General features: G+C 38.4%; 1 protein-coding gene across 1 annotated transcript; it reads right to left on the reverse strand.

Moving 5' to 3' along the window:
- Nucleotides 1-752: 752 nt before the first annotated feature.
- tmem192 (transmembrane protein 192) lies at nt 753-17340 on the reverse strand. The gene is made up of 6 exons (XM_041784434.1): nt 17223-17340; nt 15663-15818; nt 14855-15116; nt 14625-14747; nt 3124-3229; nt 753-1461 (listed from the first exon to the last, which is right to left on the reverse strand). The coding sequence occupies exons 1-6, from the start codon at nt 17277-17279 to the stop codon at nt 1347-1349; spliced, it is 819 nt and encodes a 272-aa protein (XP_041640368.1). The 5' UTR covers nt 17280-17340; the 3' UTR covers nt 753-1346.
- Between the last annotated feature and the right edge of the window lie 1786 nt (nt 17341-19126).

Consider the following 19126-nt stretch of genomic DNA (forward strand, 5'->3'; position numbering starts at 1 on the left):
TTGCAGTTGTGAGCGCAGACTTCATCTTCCTAACAAAACAAGGAGAGTAAAAAGGGAAAAGGAAAGGAGCTGCAGTATCTTCAGCCATCATCACTTGACTTGAAAGCTACAGACCAAAGAGCTGGATACATCCTCGTGGCTGCAGCTACGATGAACAGCAAAGCATTCCTATAAAGTGTTTATTATGCATGTATGCACTTCAAATGTTTATTGAATTTTAAAACTTTTTAATAAAAGTGTATCATTTCAGTAATTTGTTCCTCTTTTCTATAATAATCAATATACGTACATGCAGCATTAAGGATACATAGATGCTGTTATAATTCAAGGTTTTTAGGCTTAAATTTTGGCTTCTTTTAGTCCAAACAAATACCTTTAAATGTTACGCCTTAAGGCCCCAAATCAAACACAGCTCCCAGTTGAAGCCACATGGGAAAGGAGTCGTAAAAGTGGCGCTCCCCTGTTGAGTTAACGGACGCCAGAACATAAAGAAATCACAATGGGGAGCAAACGCCAAGGGCTCAAATGACCACCTCAATATTTTCTAGATTCCCGTGACTGTTGAAATTTAACACAGCCAGAGAAAGCGAGGCGGGAAAGACATTCACACTGAGCTAGTGTTGACACTAGTAATGTTACTATTGTTTGGGCTTCAGCTATTACATTACACTACACAAAGTTGCACTTTCTTGTGTTTCAGAGCAGTTTTGTCAACCTGAAAGGCATTAACATAAACAAAATTAACAAAAATCTGAAATTATAAAAGATTTATTGCAATCACACCACAAATACACAATCTCAATTATTGAAAAAATAGAAAAAACTACCACTTACACAAAATCAGACACATAAAAAAGCACTTGCAGACATTTTACAGCGTTAATTGATCTCTTTTGTTTACCCTGATAATGCCTCCCTCCTCTTTCACCTCCTCTCTCAGTTCCTCCTTTTAGTGCACATGATCTCCAAAACTATTTTAACCCTTCTGTTTCTCTCACAGTAACACAAACTGCAGCAAACATGGGTCACAGAGGGTCGTAACGCAGTGATAAAAACCCCTCACCTCTGATCTGTGACCCGTGACTCCCTCCTCCTTCTCCTCCTCCTCCTCCCACCTCCCCTCTTTAACTACCCTCCACTTACAGCTCACCTCCTCCTAGGTTATCTCTCCATCCTGTCTTCAAGTTTGAGCACACAGGTGCTAGCCTGTGCAGGGAGTTTCATATGTTTTAGTCTTTTCCTCCAGTGTTTCCTCTAGCTTCAGACCACTCTTCCAAACCCACAGATCGTGTGCATTTCGCCCATGTGGCTGCTGGATCACAGGCTGCAGTAAGAGGAGGAGGGGTTCAGTGCTGAGCGGTGAGGTTAAGCAGCCTTTTGCTCAGTAAAGTGTTGTGCTGTTTCAGGTATTCGATCAAGTCGGCCTGCTTCTCCACAACCTCCTCGAGACTGGTGCACTCCCTGTAACACAAGTATGCAAACACAATGATTCCATCTTTATCTTCAACTGTTCTTTTACAGGATATGGATGGAATATATCTTTCACAAAAATGTCTGTAGTAATTGTATTCCCAAATTGCTATAAGCAGCAACTTTACTCACCACAGTAGAGAGGAATGAAACTTAAAACTACAGGTTTAGTCATAAAATACTAAACACAGAGATGTGTATCATCACTTTTTTTCTGTGATTCTATGCTCAGATATGATTTTATTATGACATCACTGGTTTGTTTTAGGGGGAGAAAAAGGTTGTAATACCCAAATATGCATTTAAACGCATTGTCTCTTACTTTTGTAATACCATGATATAAAACTGCTACCTAAAAGGGCAAAAAATACTGTAATATGATATTCAAGCCATATTGCCAAGGCCTAGTGCATTGTCATCAGGGTACTGTAACTCCTCCTGAGTTGTCCAAGATGTCTTGGTGGCCTGTCTCACTAATCTTCTTCTTGGACGATCACACAGTTTGTGATGATGGTCTGGTCTAGGCAGATTTACACATGTGACATATTCATTCCATTACTTGATGATGAATTTAACTGAACTCCAGGAGAAGTTCAGTGGCTTGGAATGTTTTTTGATCCGTCCAGTGACTTATAACTTTCAATGACCTTTTCTTTAAGTTGCTTGGAGTGTTCTTTTGCCTTCATGGTGTAATGGTAGCCAGGAATACTGATTAACCAGTGACTGATTAACCAGGCACAGGTGTGCTTATACTACAATCGATTGAGATTAGCCACTGCACTCATGTGATCCCCGTTTCACTAATTGTGAGACTACTATCACCGATTGGCTAGACTTCTGTTGAATTAGGTCAGTCACTTTAGAGGGGAAGAATATTTATGCAATCGCTTATTTGACCCTACGTATTTTTATTTAACTGACATTGCTTTGTAGAAATCTGATTCATTTTGACATTAAAGAGTTTGTTTTTTTTTGTTTTTTTTTTTACAAAAAAACAAACTTATATTAGCCATGATTGATTTATAAAATCAATTAAAGGGTAAAACATCCAAGGGGTGAATACTGTTTATAGGCACTGCATGAAAAGGAATGACGGTACAGCTAGTCAAATAAAGGCAGGTTTAAAACCTGTTATTGAACTTGAAAGCACCAAAAGCTATCTGCAAACAATCAGACTTGGACAAATATTTTTTTTGTTGATACACTGAATGTGTAGAGGGTACTGTTACATCTGCATACTTGAGAAGTTGGTATAGATAGAAATGGAATTGAAAGGAGTTAGAGTGACTGTGACATTCCAAGGATTACTTTTTTACAGTTCTCCAATGCTATGACATAAAAATGACTGTGGACAAATCACTCAGATGGTGAAGTATATCTTTTCCTCTTAAAATTTTGAAATATTTAGTTAGTGGTTTGTTATTTCAATTCTATTACCTTTGTGCATAGGAGATAATTACTAAATTGAAATGAATCCCACAAAACAATCAATCATGGACTGAGAGCTAGATTTAATGTCTCCTTAGGTCCTTTTCTACTTTTGTGCTGATGATACCTTTATGTTTTCTTACATTTGTAGAGCTTCCCTTTAAAAGAATGAACATGTAAATAAATATAGCCAGTGCTTTTCTGTGTCTGATTGATACGTGGTACCTGAAGCCGGTCTCAGTCGGCATGCTGGTGACGCTGAAGTTGCGTGAATGCTCTTCTTGGCTCACGTCCGGTGCAGCTCGCTCTCTGTTAAACTGCATCACCTTCACTGCAACCACAGACACAGAAATCAAACCGGCGTTTTATCTCACACATAAAAACACACACGGACATTAGAGCTCAGTGAGAGCTGACCTTCAAACATTAACCACTCAGGTGAGAAACAGCACACATTTGTTTTTTTACTGTTCTCCTGCCCTCTCCCTCTCCTAAACACACACAGGCTGTTATATCCTGCACTTAGCTCTTATGGGCTGCCATATCCTGCACTCAAACCTCTAATTCTCTCACCCTAAACATACACCTTTACAAAGGGGGCGAGGCTAGCGGTAAGGTGTGGCTGTGGAGTGGACAGAAGCCGAGAGAAGAGCAGGAGCTTAATATAAGGGTGATGTTTGGATCAAGATAAGGCCGAGGTGAGTGGGGATAGCTGGGTGAGTGTGTAAGGAAGGGCAGAGGGAGGAGTAGGCCGAGTATTGATAAGACTCGAGTGCCATTAGCCAGAGGAAATTGTCAGGGAGGTTCTAAAGAGTGCTATCTTTACTTTGCTACAGTGCAGCATCTCTGCATCCACACTCACACACAATCTAAAGAAATACTACACATTCCTGCATAATGAGGCCCTAAACCTGTGTGTGTCTGTGGGTTTGTGTGTCTGTGTGTGTTTGTAAATACATCAGGGGTAACCAAGTATGTGAGAAAGAGAGAAAGACATTCCAGAAAGGCAGAGAAATAAAGCTTGTTTGAGAGACAAGGCGGATTAGCTACGTTAGTAAATCTCTGCATGGAGGGAAACATCTTTGCATCAGAAAAATTCCGCTAATTGATTTCCAATAGAATTCTCAAACCCCTGGCATTGTTGATGTTGAAGATAAAAAATATAAAAAGCAATACAAAAGTCACCTAAAATCACAAATAATTTAGACAGACTAACAAGACATTTAAACAGCTGCTTCCTGGCCCTCAGGCTGGGAAGTTTTGTTTGCTTCCAGATTTTAAAAAACATTTTTTGCACATGAAAAAACAAGACACTGGAGAGTTTACTGAAACTATTTTAAGTAAAGGGGACTGCGGACTTTGGTGAAGGGCATGAGCATCGGGTGCCTGAATGTGATGAAGTTTATGTTTAAATCATGCTCCACTTATCCTTACCTTTCTGATGCTCTGTCTTAACACCTTTTTTTTAAATTGGCTGACTTATTCTTCTATTGCTTATTCATCTCCTTTTATTGCTTCTATCTTTGTTTGTTGTCCTTGTATTTATATATATCTATATAGATTTTTCCTACTTTGATTAATCATATCATTTGTCATATCATCATCATCAGCAGCAGCATATTGGTTGTCTTTAATTGCTTTACTAATAAGAAATATATATCATGTACTACTTAAACTGCATTACAAGATCTTGGTGTCATTTCCATTTTTTTAAAGTGTTGGTGGGTTTTTTTGGGCCTATATTTTTGTTGTTGCCTTCTTTTTATTGCCTTTCTATGACCTTCTCTGTTTGGTCAAACTGTTGAAGTGTATTTCATTATTGCATGAGTTACTCTTTTTCTTATTTTTGTTAAAGCACTTTGAAAACATCTGCCTTTAAATGGGCTATATTACAGGTAAGACTTGAAGAACATGCTGGTTTAATAAAGCCTGTTTAAAGTCTGTTTGTAAAGACAAAGTGCCTTTGTTTTGATGATATTTTTCTAGATATCTTTGCAAATGTTACTTAAAGTGATGGCAGCATACTTGCCATCCATCCATCCATCCATCTTCTTTTTCTTAGTTGGGGCTGGGTCACAGTGGCAGCAGGCTTAGCAAGTCACCCCAGACATCACTCTCCCCAGCAACATTTTCCAGCTCTTCCAAAGGGATCCAGGGGCACTCCAAGGCCAGATAAGATAAATAATCCCTCCAGCAAGTCCTGGATTTACGGATACGCCTCCTTGCAGTTGGATGCACCTGGAAGACCTCCAGACGACCAGGAGGCATCCAAATCAGATACCCAAACCAACCCAAGTGGCTCCTTTCTAGATGAAGGAGCAGTGGCTCTATTTCGAGCTCACTCCTGATGTCCGAGCTCCTCACACTATCTCTAAGGCTAAGACCCAGACACCCTTCTAAAGGAATCTCATATTGACCACATTATCCCACGTTCTCATTCTTTTGGTCATTACCCAAAGCTTATGATTGTAGGTGAGGGTTGGAACAACGATCGACTGGAAAATGAAGATTTTCGCCCTCTGGCTTAGCTCCCTGCACAACGTCTGCCGATACGGCACCTTTTTGCCTGTAGCTCTTGCAGTCCATTCTACCCACACTTGTGAACAAGAGCCCGAGACACTTGAACTCCTCTACTTGGGGCAAAGACACCCTCACTACCGGGAGGGAATAATTCACCATTTTCTGGAAGGGAACCGTGGCCTTGGACTTGGAGGTGCTGACCTTCATCCAAACCGCTTTGTACTCAGCTACGAACCACCCCAGTGCATGCTGGAGGTCTCCAGCAACCCGTCTTGGCAAGAAACAAGTGTTTGTAGGCCTATTCTGTTGGGATATTATCAGTGAAAAAAGACTTAAATGCATTTTTGACAGCAATGCATACCCTTTTTCTGTAGAAGTTGGGGACAACTGGTTTAAAACAATGAAAACAACTGACAGTAATTTTGATCATCTTGTTAATTTCAAGGGTTTCAGATATGCTTTGATAAAATTATTTTTGGGGGGGCAATCCATCAGCCTAAGTTTAATGCCATGTAATTTGTGGTTTAGATATTTGTGTTAATGAGCAGTTGAAAAGCTTTATCTAATAAACTGATTAGTAAGTTTGGATAGAACAAGCTCAGCAAAGAGAAATATCATCCTACTTTTTCCACAGGGTGTGCCAACATCAACATGACCTAAAACTTCCTCAAAAGAGCTTTAAAAGCTAATAGGTTAAGTTTTCCCCTTTAAGGTTTTAAGAATTCGTAAAGCCAGACAAGTCAGTGGAGTTGTGTGTATTACAGCAGGGGGTCAAAAATGGACTCCGATACTAGCAAGAGTGGCTGGATGAACTGATGGATGGATGGATGGATGAAGGGAGCAGTGTAAAGGAGGTGATACATTTCACACACTCCAGCCAGAGACTCTCACATGCTCACACGGTCCGACAGACGGTGCTTAGACCTGGCCTGCTCAGATCTGAGAAGCTGAGATCACCCATTAAGAGGTGCACATTTCCAGGTGATAACGGTGAAGCTGCAGAGGTGCTAACAGCTGACAGTAACACACGTGGTGCTCACAAGAGCGCACTGCATGAGGCAAAAAATCAAAGAAGCAGGGGAATGGACCTCAAGAAAGCATACAGACGCAGGATGAAGTTACACAAGATAAGTGACAGAAACAGAGCAAGACCTTTTTGGTTGAAACACAGAAAATAAAGACTTTAAAGTACTGTGCGTGTCTGGGATATACTGGGAAATAAACTCTGGAAGCTGTATATATGGGAAAATGTTCAAAGAAGTGGCGTAAGGAAAAACCTGAACAGTAATGTTCGGTAAAGATGAAAAACCTTCCATAATAAAAGAATAAGGCGGGTTGTCATCCATTATATAAACACATGGTTTGCATTTCCTGAGGAAATATTAAGAGGAAACAAAACTGTTGTGTTGAGCTCTTGCTGGAGAATTTTGGACTTTGTTATCTTAAAAAAGTATTGAACTTTTTCTTGTTCTTAAGTTTTCCTCCAACCCCTAACCACAATGATTAAGGGGACAACAATTCTGTTTCATTTATTTATTTATTTTATAAAAACATACAGATCAGGAAGGGGAGTTCTTTTTCATAATATCTGGCACCTTGATGCGAAATGCTTCATGCCTATGGACTTTGTACAAAGAGTGTGTTATTTTCAAATACAGTTTTGGACGGGTAATCTGATTTAAAAAAAGAAAAGTCTGATACTTTTCTTTGTCTTTATTCAATATATCTACTGGGCTTTAAATGCTTTTATTTATTTTATCTGCATGCCCTTTATGCAATATGAGACCACTTTGCCTTGTATGAGGCAAAATGTTCTAATATAACATCTTATAAATTCCTTGGGTTTTTCATTGATGAGTCTCTGTTTTTAAAGCTTCATACTGAGCAACTTGTAAAGAAGTTAAAGCTGTGGCTGGGTATTTAACTCAGGAGAAGTCTTCATTTTCCTTTACTGCTTAGAAAAAGCTGGTTGCTGCCACTTTTATGCCTCTGAATGATTATGGTGATGTTATATGATATATATATATATATATATATATATATATATATATATATGCATGCATCCTCACAACGCCTTAAATATTTGGATACTGTTTACCACTTGGAACTGAGGCTCATTACCAATCTGGATAACTCATTGAGTTCTGTATGAACGAGCTGGATGGCCTTAATTGATGACAAGCAGACAAAATCTTTTGGCATATCGTTATTTATGAGGCTGTACGTCATCTTTTCCGTCATATTTGTGTGATTTAATTCATGTGAAAAGCACTAGAATCTCTAGTCTTTGCTCTGTGACTCAGTCACAAAATTTACTTTTGCTATCTGTACCCAAATCCATCTTGAAATGGGTAAAAAGAGATATGCTGCATCTGCAACCTGGAAGCTGCAAGAAAAGTTGTTTCTGGATAAGCGAGTCTCTTTAAATCCATTTAAAAGTAAATTAAAGGTGTTGGAGGATGATGCATCAGGCTGTAGCTATTTTGACTTGAAGTGATTTGTGTTTGTAAAAGTTTTTATGTTCTATGTTTTAACTCTGTGATTGTTTCTTGGCCAGGACACTCTTTTAAATAATATTTGTAATATCAATAAAGTTTCCCTGGTTAAATTAATTCAAATAAGTAAAATACAAGTGCTGATCTCTCCTTATTGCTAAAGCAGGGAGGAGTGTTGTTCTTTGGAAGCTTTGGAAACTTCAAAGTTGATGTCAATCAGCTGTCAATATTGGCAAAATCTTTCCTATCTGCCAATACAATTATTGACTTTTTTAAGCTATTATGGTTACCAATATTGTGCCAATAATGCTGTGCATCCCTAAGCTGTTAATGCTGGGTCTTTGTAAATAAAAGAGCCAATACTATGGTCAAGATCTGCTCTTTTTAAAGGAGACGACATTTATTGCCAATTGAGGCTATACAAATAAAGGCTGACTGATTGAATGTGAAGCATATCGTGATTCCCTCATAAAGCTGACTTGACTTGACCTTGTAAGCTGGTTTAACACCATGATTCCACCTTAACTCTTCCCTGTCTTCCGCTACATCAGGTTTGACTCTGACAGGGATGCACTGTAGGTATGTAGGGATGCATGTGTGCCCTGCAGTGCTTACACTAACCTCCGGCCTGGCAGAGCAGAGAGATGTATTCGAAGTTAAGCCTTTGAAGAGCCAATACGTGGCTTTGATGTGTATGTAGCTCTATAGAGGAGAGTGCATTCATGTTAAAATGAGAGAGGCAGAAACATACAGCAACACACACACACTCACAATGAGCATGCACTTCAAAGAGGAACAGAACGAGGCCTTCCTGTATGGCCTTCATAGCTGCAGGCATTATATCTCTCCCTTTCTAAAAAAAGAACTAGTGCTCTCCTCGTGATGCCACCTTGACTCTGCAGCAGTCCCAGTGTGTGAGTGTTTTTAAAAGGTCTGGCGTGGCTCGGTCTGCATCGTGCCTGACTGCACTGATCTGAGCAGGAATGCAGCGAGCGATTACAGATACCCCCCCACACACTCTGGATCACCCTCACTGTAAACACACAGGGACAATGTATGAGTGTGCTTGGGTGGAGTGGGTTGAGGGCTAGCCTTTGGCTAAGCTAAATCCTAATGCCTCTTATCTTCTCTCTTACTTCTCTGGTATCTGCAGCTTCAATCTGTGCCCCTCAGCTGCCAAACACAGCTTTAATATGGATTTCCTTTCATTAATGATTCTCCAAAATCAATATCCTCTGATGGATAATCTTTAACTGCAGTTTTCCTTCACACACAGAGTGCAGACAGTGCTTTTGATTCCACATAATATTCCGGGGAAATTGTTGTTTTTACTGACTATATCATGGCCTTTCAAATTACACCAAACATTACAATTTGTTATTTGTTTCAAAGTAAAATGCTTCTTTTGAGATCAGTCACAGTCTGGTGTCTGTCAAATGCATGCAAGTGGAGCTGGAGAGCCTCTAAATTGCATTAATAGGGGAGGTTTTTATATTCATCTAACATGAATCATTAGGAGTATTTCTGCCATCATTTCATTTCATATCAGAAAACAGCTATTTCGGGAGCTGATGGACTAAAACAGTGGCTTTCAACTAGTCTAGCATTAAGACCTACTTCCACTTTCTTGATAAGAAACTATGACCCAAAAATAGTGCAGTTTGAACCTCAAACGGAGCAAAACTTCCACATAACATAGCAAAACAAATCATCATGTTTAGAAAGTGCCTATAGGCTGTTTGCAATCATATAATCCCAAATGCCAGACGGGGGTCAGGAAGTTAGGGACAGCCAATGAGAATGAATGACAACAGAAGGAAAGTTAGAACTTTACAGCTCTAAATAGATCTCTGCGCTGCAATTATCATCAGAAAAATTCTACATACATTGAACACAATCCCTACACTTAACTAACAGTTCAGCTGATTTACCTGGTGTGGAGGCAATCTAGCTTCATCTATATACATGAAGGGAAACAAGAGTCTTGTGCTGAACCCTTTAAATATATATATATATATATATATATATATATATATAAAACCTCATTTTCTCACAGACATACTTATAATTGAAACACTGATATGGTATCAACCGAAAAAAACCTTGTTGGGTAAGGGACCAATTGATGATGATCCGTTCATGAACGAGCCTGTTCTACTAAACAGATCATTAATGTGAGCCACGGAAGCTAGCTATATGAGTGCCAGTTTCCTTTTCTCCAGCCTTTGTTATTATTTAATCCACATTTAAAAAGCCAAACTGTTACCAAATGAACAGCCATTTGGGGCCAAACAACCAGCTCTGCTGAGTTGAGCCAAATAATCCGGATCTCTTAAATGAGACAGATTTCCTGTCAAAACAAGAGAGGCTGACCAGACATCAGCTTAGGAAAAAACGGCTAAGATCAGAGTTTAATGAATTAAACCGTGGCAAAACTGTACTTAACAAAACTGTAATTAACCAAACTGGACGGCTTTGTGGAAATGGACCATACATAAGCATTGTGTCACACTGTTTGTCCAGGCTTCAGACGGAGTCTCCTTTAATTCACATTGTAAGATACCACCACAGTAACACTGAAACTTTCTGGCCTGAATATTTCACTACTTTTGTGACACAAAAGTAGTTTAAGAAAAAGAATGTTTTTATCTTCACACTTTGAAAAAATAGCATGGTCATAAACAGTTGAGAACCACTGGCTAATGCAGTTAGGTTGCACCTCAAATGGAGGCTATAGTGCTCCTATCATGGATCCCAAGTTAAAGTCAGGTACGTCTTAACCACTGTCTCATCGTGATTTCCTACTTTTTCCACTGTTCTATCTAGTAAAGGCTAAAAGGCAATAAATAACTCTTAAAAACAGTACTTTTATTAACAAATGTATTGATTACATCAATTTAGCCTCTGGTTACAATGGGTTTATGTGTTAAAACTCATTAATAGTCCAAATAAAGAATGCAATGTAACATTTCTTGGTCCTTTTCAAAAACAGATGATAATGACTCATGTGGGTTGGAACTTAATACATTCTAAGGTCTGACAGCCAGCACTTCAGCTGAATTTAATCTTAGGACTGAAGATTTTAACTCTGTTCTCAGCTGTGCAACATGAAATCTGAATTCAAGATGTGAAATAATCCAGCTGTACAACCCTACAACTAAAATGGACAAAATCTTCTTCATAAGTCTAACTGTGTTTGAACTCTTTGCAGTATTTCTACAGTGCAGTAGATACAGTTTGAAACTGGGGAGAAGGATGGGGATTGACATGTGGAGGAAGCTGGATTTGAACCTGAGATGCCCACTTATGTGGGGTTGGCAGACATAACTACAAAGCTACCAGCCCCCCAGTACACCACACTTTTATTTCTTATATTTCTCATGTTCTTCGGGATATATTCTGTAAAACTGCAACTGCAGCACCCACATTTCCTTGAAGGAATAAATAAAGAATTTTACATTGTGATTCTGACCTCCTGGCATCTCAGTGGACACAAATCAGAGAGTTTCACATCAAATACCTTAAACCCTTTTCCAGACAAAAGATCATAACTCAAGATAACAGCTTTATTGTATATCAAACATCCCCTTTAAAAAAATGCCTAAGCATACATGCCAAGATTTAAGAAGTACCCCACTTCTCAAGATCATGATGTTTAGGTGCAGCAAGTGCATTTCTGGAATTCTTAAGTTGTGTTTACTTTCCTGACAAGGATGCCAAACTTTTGGAATAACTGTACTGTGAGGCAGTGCTTTGAGCAAGATGCTTGCAGTTGCATGCTAGAATGGTTGTAAAGACAGTGCCAACATGCTTACATTTAGCTGGTATAATGTAAATGCCATGTTCATTGTCTTAGTTTAGCATTCAGCTTGCTAACCTTTATTATAAGGGGTTATTTAAACTACAAATAGCATAACAGGGATAAGAGTATTTATATGAGTTCCTGGGTGAAGTAAAGTAAAAGACACATCAAGTTTGTATCAGATGGTTGTGCTGGATGAACTGAGGAAAATTCTGAGAGAGCGTAGCAATAGTTTTCCTTGAATATTACATTACAATATTACAAATGTTGACTATAGCCATGTTTACTCAAGCTGGAAATTTCCAGAGAAGCCTCCCTGAAATCCTACTGTGCTCACACACATCTCATCCTGACTGCAGAATTTTGACAGAAGACTGCCTGAAAAAAAGTCCAGATAAAGTTGAAGTTAAATCTGGCTATCTGAATTCACATGTGTAACTGCCACTAAAATTTCAGGACATTTTCTAAAGTTTAGTTGACGTGTGAAAAGGTTCTGTATTGTAGTTTTAGAGGTGAGGTCAGAGGATAACCAAAGTCATTGGGCTTTATTACATAGTTAGATGTCCATATTTGTCCTTCATTAGGGAATATGCATATGCAGAATACTGCACTATAACTGATCCACAGTTGAGGAAATGTTTGACTCTGTACAGACTCAATGAGCACAACTTCGCCATCCAGACGGCAAAGCTGGATCCCTAAAGAGGAAAGATTGTGCATCTACTGCAGCCAACAGGAAGTGGAAACAGAGCTCCACTTTCTAATCACCTGCCCTTTATACAAAGACCTCAGGGACACGTTCTTACTGCTTTACACCATCAAACAAAAGGAATTAACCAGGATGAACAACTAACAGAAGTTTCCATTTCTGCTTTCTGCTTCTGCTGAGCTGTTGTGACCAAAGAAGATCTGCAATCACCCCACCGCCCTCACAAACAGGCAAAATGGTCACAACGTTTTAACCATCTTTTAAAGTTCAACAGATTTTTGATTTCAATCATATGAATACTATTTTCTGTTTTTATTATTATTATTATAAATGTGTAAATTCTTTTGGAAATGAAATTGATGTTTTTCATGCCAATAAAGCCAACTGAAATGAACTGACAGAGAGAGTGAGTGAGTGAGAGAGAGAGAAAGAGAGAGAGAGAGGACAGGGAGCTGAATGGCTGATTGTCATGCTGTTGGGTCTGAAAAGGGCAGGGCAGGTATTGTGATGCGAATGTGCTTAGATAGAGAGTGGGGGTGGTGTGTGTGTGTGTGCGTAATGTAATCTACAGGGTGTGTCTCTTCATACTGATAATACTCGGCCAGGGAAAGGGGTCACTATGGCAGAAGTTTGAGACTATATTAGAAGAAATTAAAATTCCCAACATTAGCCAATTCTTAGAAACATTTATCATTCCTGCTCTCTGCATATAAAATAAGTCATGACCTCTGGAGGCTTACTTGAGTGAGTCAAGTTCAAACTTAGCATCTGGTAAAATACCCTCTTTTTAGAAGAACAAAAGAAAACAGCTTTACCAACATACAAGTGTGAAAGATTCCAGCGCTAACCACCATTTTTGCTGTTTAGTGCCTTGACAGACATTAAATCAGGGAGCCAGAGCTATAGTTATTCAAATTTCAAGTGTCAAAAACTGAAATATCCTATAACAGCTTATGATTCTGAAGAATGTGTAAAAAAAGATAACGGTGGGACAAAACAAATCTGAACAAATATTAGGGATGCACAATATACTTTTGCCGATATCCAATATGCTTATATTTACAAAACTAAATTCAGCTTATTCTGATTTCAATGCTGATGTTTAAATAGAGTTTAGACCTACAACTCTTGTCTTTATACATCATTGAAAGTTAGAGGACAAACAAATTAACACATTTTATTTCTTAAAAACCCACTTTAAAGTGTGAGGAATGATGATGAATAGACTTCAGCTGGTGTGGGTCTGTTGGTCCAGCTTAAAAATCCACAGACTTATTTGTTTATATGGCCAATTTTTACATCTGATACAGTCAGATTTTCACAGCTAAAATATCATTTGCAAATATCAGCAGAATTATATTCAAAGCTGCTGATACCAAATATTCGCTTATTAAGCTAATATGGTGTAAACCTACACCATGCCTATGATATCGTGCATCCCTAATAAATATGGTGATAATTCAGATATATGAAGTGGAAAAGAGATTGAAAAAATCTGAATTTATGTTACTGTTTTTTTTTCACATCCTATATAGTTAACAGTTTTCTAAAGAGTTTTTTCTACAAGCCGGTTAAAACAGCTTTTTTAATTGATATTCTTTTTTTGTCAGATTTTTGTCTTTACTTTAATCTTTTCCTATTATTTTCTTCTCAGTTATTCACATAAAATCTGAACCTTCATATATTTTGATGTTAATTTAAACTAATTGAGTCACACCAAAGAAAGGAAAGTGATGCTTTTATCCCAATTGTAATCACATTTCACGGTTTCAGCCATTCCTGCTGTGGAGGGAGACTTTTTTTAGTTAGATTCTTTGTTTTTTTATGTGAATCTTAATCGGTTCAATGAGCTCATTTTATCTTTAAAGGAATATCATAATCCTTACTTCATCTGTGAGGTTATGTTGTTACTTTTATTCTTATTGCAGTTTATTCTCTATTAAATTTCTCTAGTTGCAACAGACAGAAGGTTGCAGCGGTGCAGTTGGGTTTTGTGGGTTAAGAGAACAGGGTAAGGGTAGGCTTTACTCAGAAAGAAGAAAGCCTATGTGTGAGTGCATGCATTAAAAGTCTGCTGTACAATGCAGAATTAAACCTGAGGTGACTGCATACAAGTCTGCTGCTGTTCAACAAGTTCAGTCTACAATCCTGGAATAAACTGAAACAATTTGATATTTTTATATAAATATTAAATAATCACCTGTGTAATAGATCAGACATGGCACAGCCACCAGGACCTCCAGCCCCAGGATACTGAGCAGCATGTAGGTCTGCACCTCAGAACGTAACCTTGCAGCCAGAACGACCAGCAGCAGAACATTTCCTGCACACACATACAGCATTACTGCCACCTTGTGGACACAATCGACCGCTACATGTGAAAGCAAATGCACTTCCCTGTCATGACAACATGGGTGTGTTTGATTGTACCTGCAGAGTGCACGGTGAGCGGCAGGTGCTTCAGTCCCTGCATCTGTCTGTAGAAGCGCAGGTATCCTCTGCTCCTGGCCCGGCTGTGATGGTGCTGCACGCACGCAGTGAACAACAGCACCAGCGCCCATAATGCCACCTTCCCAAACACGATGACGCTGTCACCTTGGACCTTACCTAAAACACTCGTACACACATCCTCCTCACCGACTTTTAACACACACAGCACCGCCAAACAGACTGACAACACCACATACACAACCTGAAACAAGCAAAGAAAGGGAGACAGGAAGGTTTATGTTAACAGAGACTTTTAACACAGGCTACAGCATGTGTATAAACTACCAAAATTAAAAATACATTTAGAGGGTAGATTGAATATATTATTTCATATTCTTCTTTTATATGTGCCCTATTAAGTATGTTACTCTTGAAGAGAGCTGCCAAACTATGAAAGTGAATACCAGTGAATAAATCTTGCAGTTAGTTGCGCACTGTTACATGAGGTAATTTTAGATCAAAAATATTTCTTTGGAACTTGAACATAAATTAATCACAACCAGTTGCAAAAAAACAGTAAAGATAAACAACAGCGCATATTATTTTTGCCCTACTTGTTCAACTAGTTCCACATCTTAACTGAAACTTACCTACTGTATTGCCAGCCCAAACATACTTCTGCACTCTTGCTACCTTTCTTTGTTAAACTTTCTATTCAGGTTAGTGCTAATTAAAGGAATAATCTCGTTTCTACTGTGTGAGTTAATGCAGTCCATGTACAGTATGTCTGTGTGTGTGCATAACATACGTGAAGGAAAGAAAGCAAGCCGGCATGGTAGGGTGTGGGGACGGTCTGAAACTCTCTCCTGATGGCGGAGTGGAGGGCGTCAGCAGAGATCAGAGGTCCGTCCACCATCGAATCCTCTTCAAGGCTTCGTGTTATATCAGCTGACGGGCCTGCCGGCTACAACAAAGTTATATTTGTTAAATAGACTGTTGATCTTTCAATCAGATCAGGGGTGATTTTAGAATCAAGACATGAAGACATGTTTGCAAGTGTTAAAGAGCGTCTGATATCAGTGAACATGCATGCATAATTATCTAATCAACCAACAATGGGGGTTTTCACTCCAGAAAATATGAACATTTTTCAACATTAAAATTATGACCACACAATTTTGTGGTTCATCATGATTATCACAGCTGCCATCATCGTTTAGCATGTTTACCTTCCTCTAGCAGATCAACTTTACCTGCCAATCCTACACTGATGCAGACAAAAAATATTTATTTCAGTACCTAAGTCCTTGTTTCCTTCTATTTTTTATCACTTAACTACATCTGAAACATCTGAAAATATTTTTAACACAGCTTTGATCTGATAAAACTAGGCCAGTTTCTTTCAAATTCAGGGAGTCACCTCTTTATACATGAGTTTGACATACTACTGATTATTACAATGTTTTATTTGAAAAACTAGCCTGGGAATAAGAAGATATTTATGAAAAAAACGTCATATTTATAAAAAAATCTGCTTGTGTTTTGTCCTTTTTCTATGAGTGCTGAGATACAACTTAAGGGTGCTTTAGCACATCTAAAAGGTTCTTAAATTGCCTATGAATTAGGTAAACATACAATTTGTCTAAAACATAAATATGTTGATAATCTAAAGCTTCATACAAGTACATTAATGTGTATATCAGCAGAAATAATATTTACTAGACATAATTAGGACCATGATATTATCACCTGTTTCTACACAACAACAGCAAGAAAAAAAATCCAAGATACCCAGAACAGAGCAATTTATTATTTGCATATTATATCACAATTGCGAGTACACTCTGACATACTGTCTTCATGGCACCACTGTATTTATCCTATTTACACATGTGTAGGAGTGTAAATGTAATTTATAATGGATAAATTCATCTCTTAATAGCTTATTCAAGCTTGTGCATTAAAGCCACCCTCATCATTAAGATAAGGAAGCATGTATTGTTCAAAAACAAATGTTATCGAAACGTATAAACAAATTTGACGTCCTTATTGTTTGTGGACACGACTAATGACTTACTGTAGCCAATAAACCACTTAGTTGTTGACATTACAATCAAATAAAATCACCTTTTGTCAAATAATGGACTCGAAGGCACTGGTTTAGAGATAAATGCAGCTTTTGTGTGAGGGCTGATATCAGAAAAGGTCACGCTTATCTGATAATCAGTAAAAGATTGTAGCTAAACGAGTGCAGAGCGCTCTCAGTCACTAGCTAACCTAACCGTATTGATAACGGCTTTATTTCAATCCAACGTACAAAGTCGCCGTTGGCATGGCAACCGTAAAACGCTGAATGAGTTGTACGTACTGTGTAAACCGTCCCTTCCTTTGATTCCATGTTATTTGAATGTCCAGTGTTATTCATAAGGAAATGACAGAACAACAACAAACCATCAGCTCACATGATACAAGAGGGGCGGGCAGCAACTGAAATTACTGCTAGTATACTTCCGGGTTCACCGTGTTATTCCTCCGCCGTTCATCGTCAAACATTGGTTCCTAGCAAAACAAATTTGTACGGAAGTACTGAAACTATTATAAAAACATTTTATTTTTTATATTTAATACTACTACTACTACTACTACTACTAAAAATAATAATCTTAAGTAGAAATTATGAAATGAAAAGTCAGAATTATGACTTACTATCTCGTAATTTTCGAATTTTTATCTCATAATTTTGACTTTATCTCAGTTATGATTTACTTTCTTGTAATTTCAATTGAGGGTTTTTTTTCTATTTTAAATTAAGTTGTGGAAATGGGCTTCCATAAATATAGCTGTTACTAGTATCCCATAATTATCAAGGCTATTTGCATGCTGTTCTACAATTTAATAAAATATTTTATACTACTTTGCTATAAGATAGTTTGTGATATTTCATCAGTGACTTTTGTTGCCTCCCCAGCTATAACAGCCTCCAACCTTCTTGGTAGTCTGGAGTGTGTTTGTGGGAATTTGTGTCCATTCATTCTGTTGAGCATTTATGAGGTCAGACACTGATGTTGGCCTCGATAGGACTGAGGTCAGGGCTCTGTGTGGGCCAGTCAGGTTCTTCCATACTGAACTCACTGTCTTTATAGTCCCTGCTTTGTGCACATGGGCACAGTGTACATGCTGGAATAGAAAAGGGCCTTCCCCAAACTGTTGCCATGAATTTGGAAGCATAACTTTGTCCAACATGGCTTGGTGTGCTGAAGCATGTAGCCTGACATTCACCGGAGGTATGGGGCATAGCCCAAACCCTGAAAAACAGCCCCATACCATTATCCCTCCTCCAACAAACTTTGGCACAATACAGTCAGGGAGGCAATGTTCTCCTGGCATTAACTCTGTAAAGTGTCCTTGAATGCTGAGAAAGGTGCTTATAAATAAAAACTATTATTATTCACCAAACTCAGACTCACCCATCTGACTGCATTGGACTAAGCAATGAAAATCCATTCCTTGAAGCTCCTGCCTCACAGTTTTCGTGCTTACATTGATGCCAGTGGAAGTTCAGAACTCTTCAGCTATTGAATAAGCAGAGTTGGTGACTTTTACGCATCATGCACCTTAGCAGTCAATGACTCAGACTCTGTGTTTTTATCTAGCCTTCTACTTAGTGGCTGAGTTGCTGTTGTTCCTAATTGCTTCCACTTTCTAATAGCACTTACACTTGACTGTGGAATAACTGTCAGTGATGAAATTTTATAAACTGTCCTACTACAAAGGTGGCATCTATCAGAGTACCACACTTGAAGTCGCTGAGCTCTTCAGTTTGCAAATAGAGACTGCATGGCTAGATGCTTGATTTTATCCACCTGTGGCAATGGGTCTGATTGAGACATCTGAACTAAATAATTAACAGGTGGGGCCAAACACTTTTGTTCATGTCGTGTAGCTCTACATAGCTGAAAATGGATTTATCACTTCACCTGCCCATGATGTTTTTTAAAGAAAAATATAGTTTAAACTGGACATTGTATGTCTTTGTATGAAGACATACATCTTGGTATAAAGTAAGTAAAGTAGTGAGTCATGAAGAAAGGCTGGATTGGGTTTTGTGGCAGTGTGATTTCTAGAAATCTTCTAGGAAAGGGATTGACATAAAGCTCGATGACCCTGACCTTTGACCTCCAAAACTGAATCAGTTCATTCTTGAATCAGAGGGACAATTGTGCAAAATTTAAAGAAACCCCCCTGGGGTTCTTGAGGTATTGTAATCACAAG

This window comes from Cheilinus undulatus, linkage group 4 (genome assembly GCF_018320785.1).
Source record: "Cheilinus undulatus linkage group 4, ASM1832078v1, whole genome shotgun sequence".
NCBI lineage: Eukaryota > Metazoa > Chordata > Actinopteri > Labriformes > Labridae > Cheilinus > Cheilinus undulatus.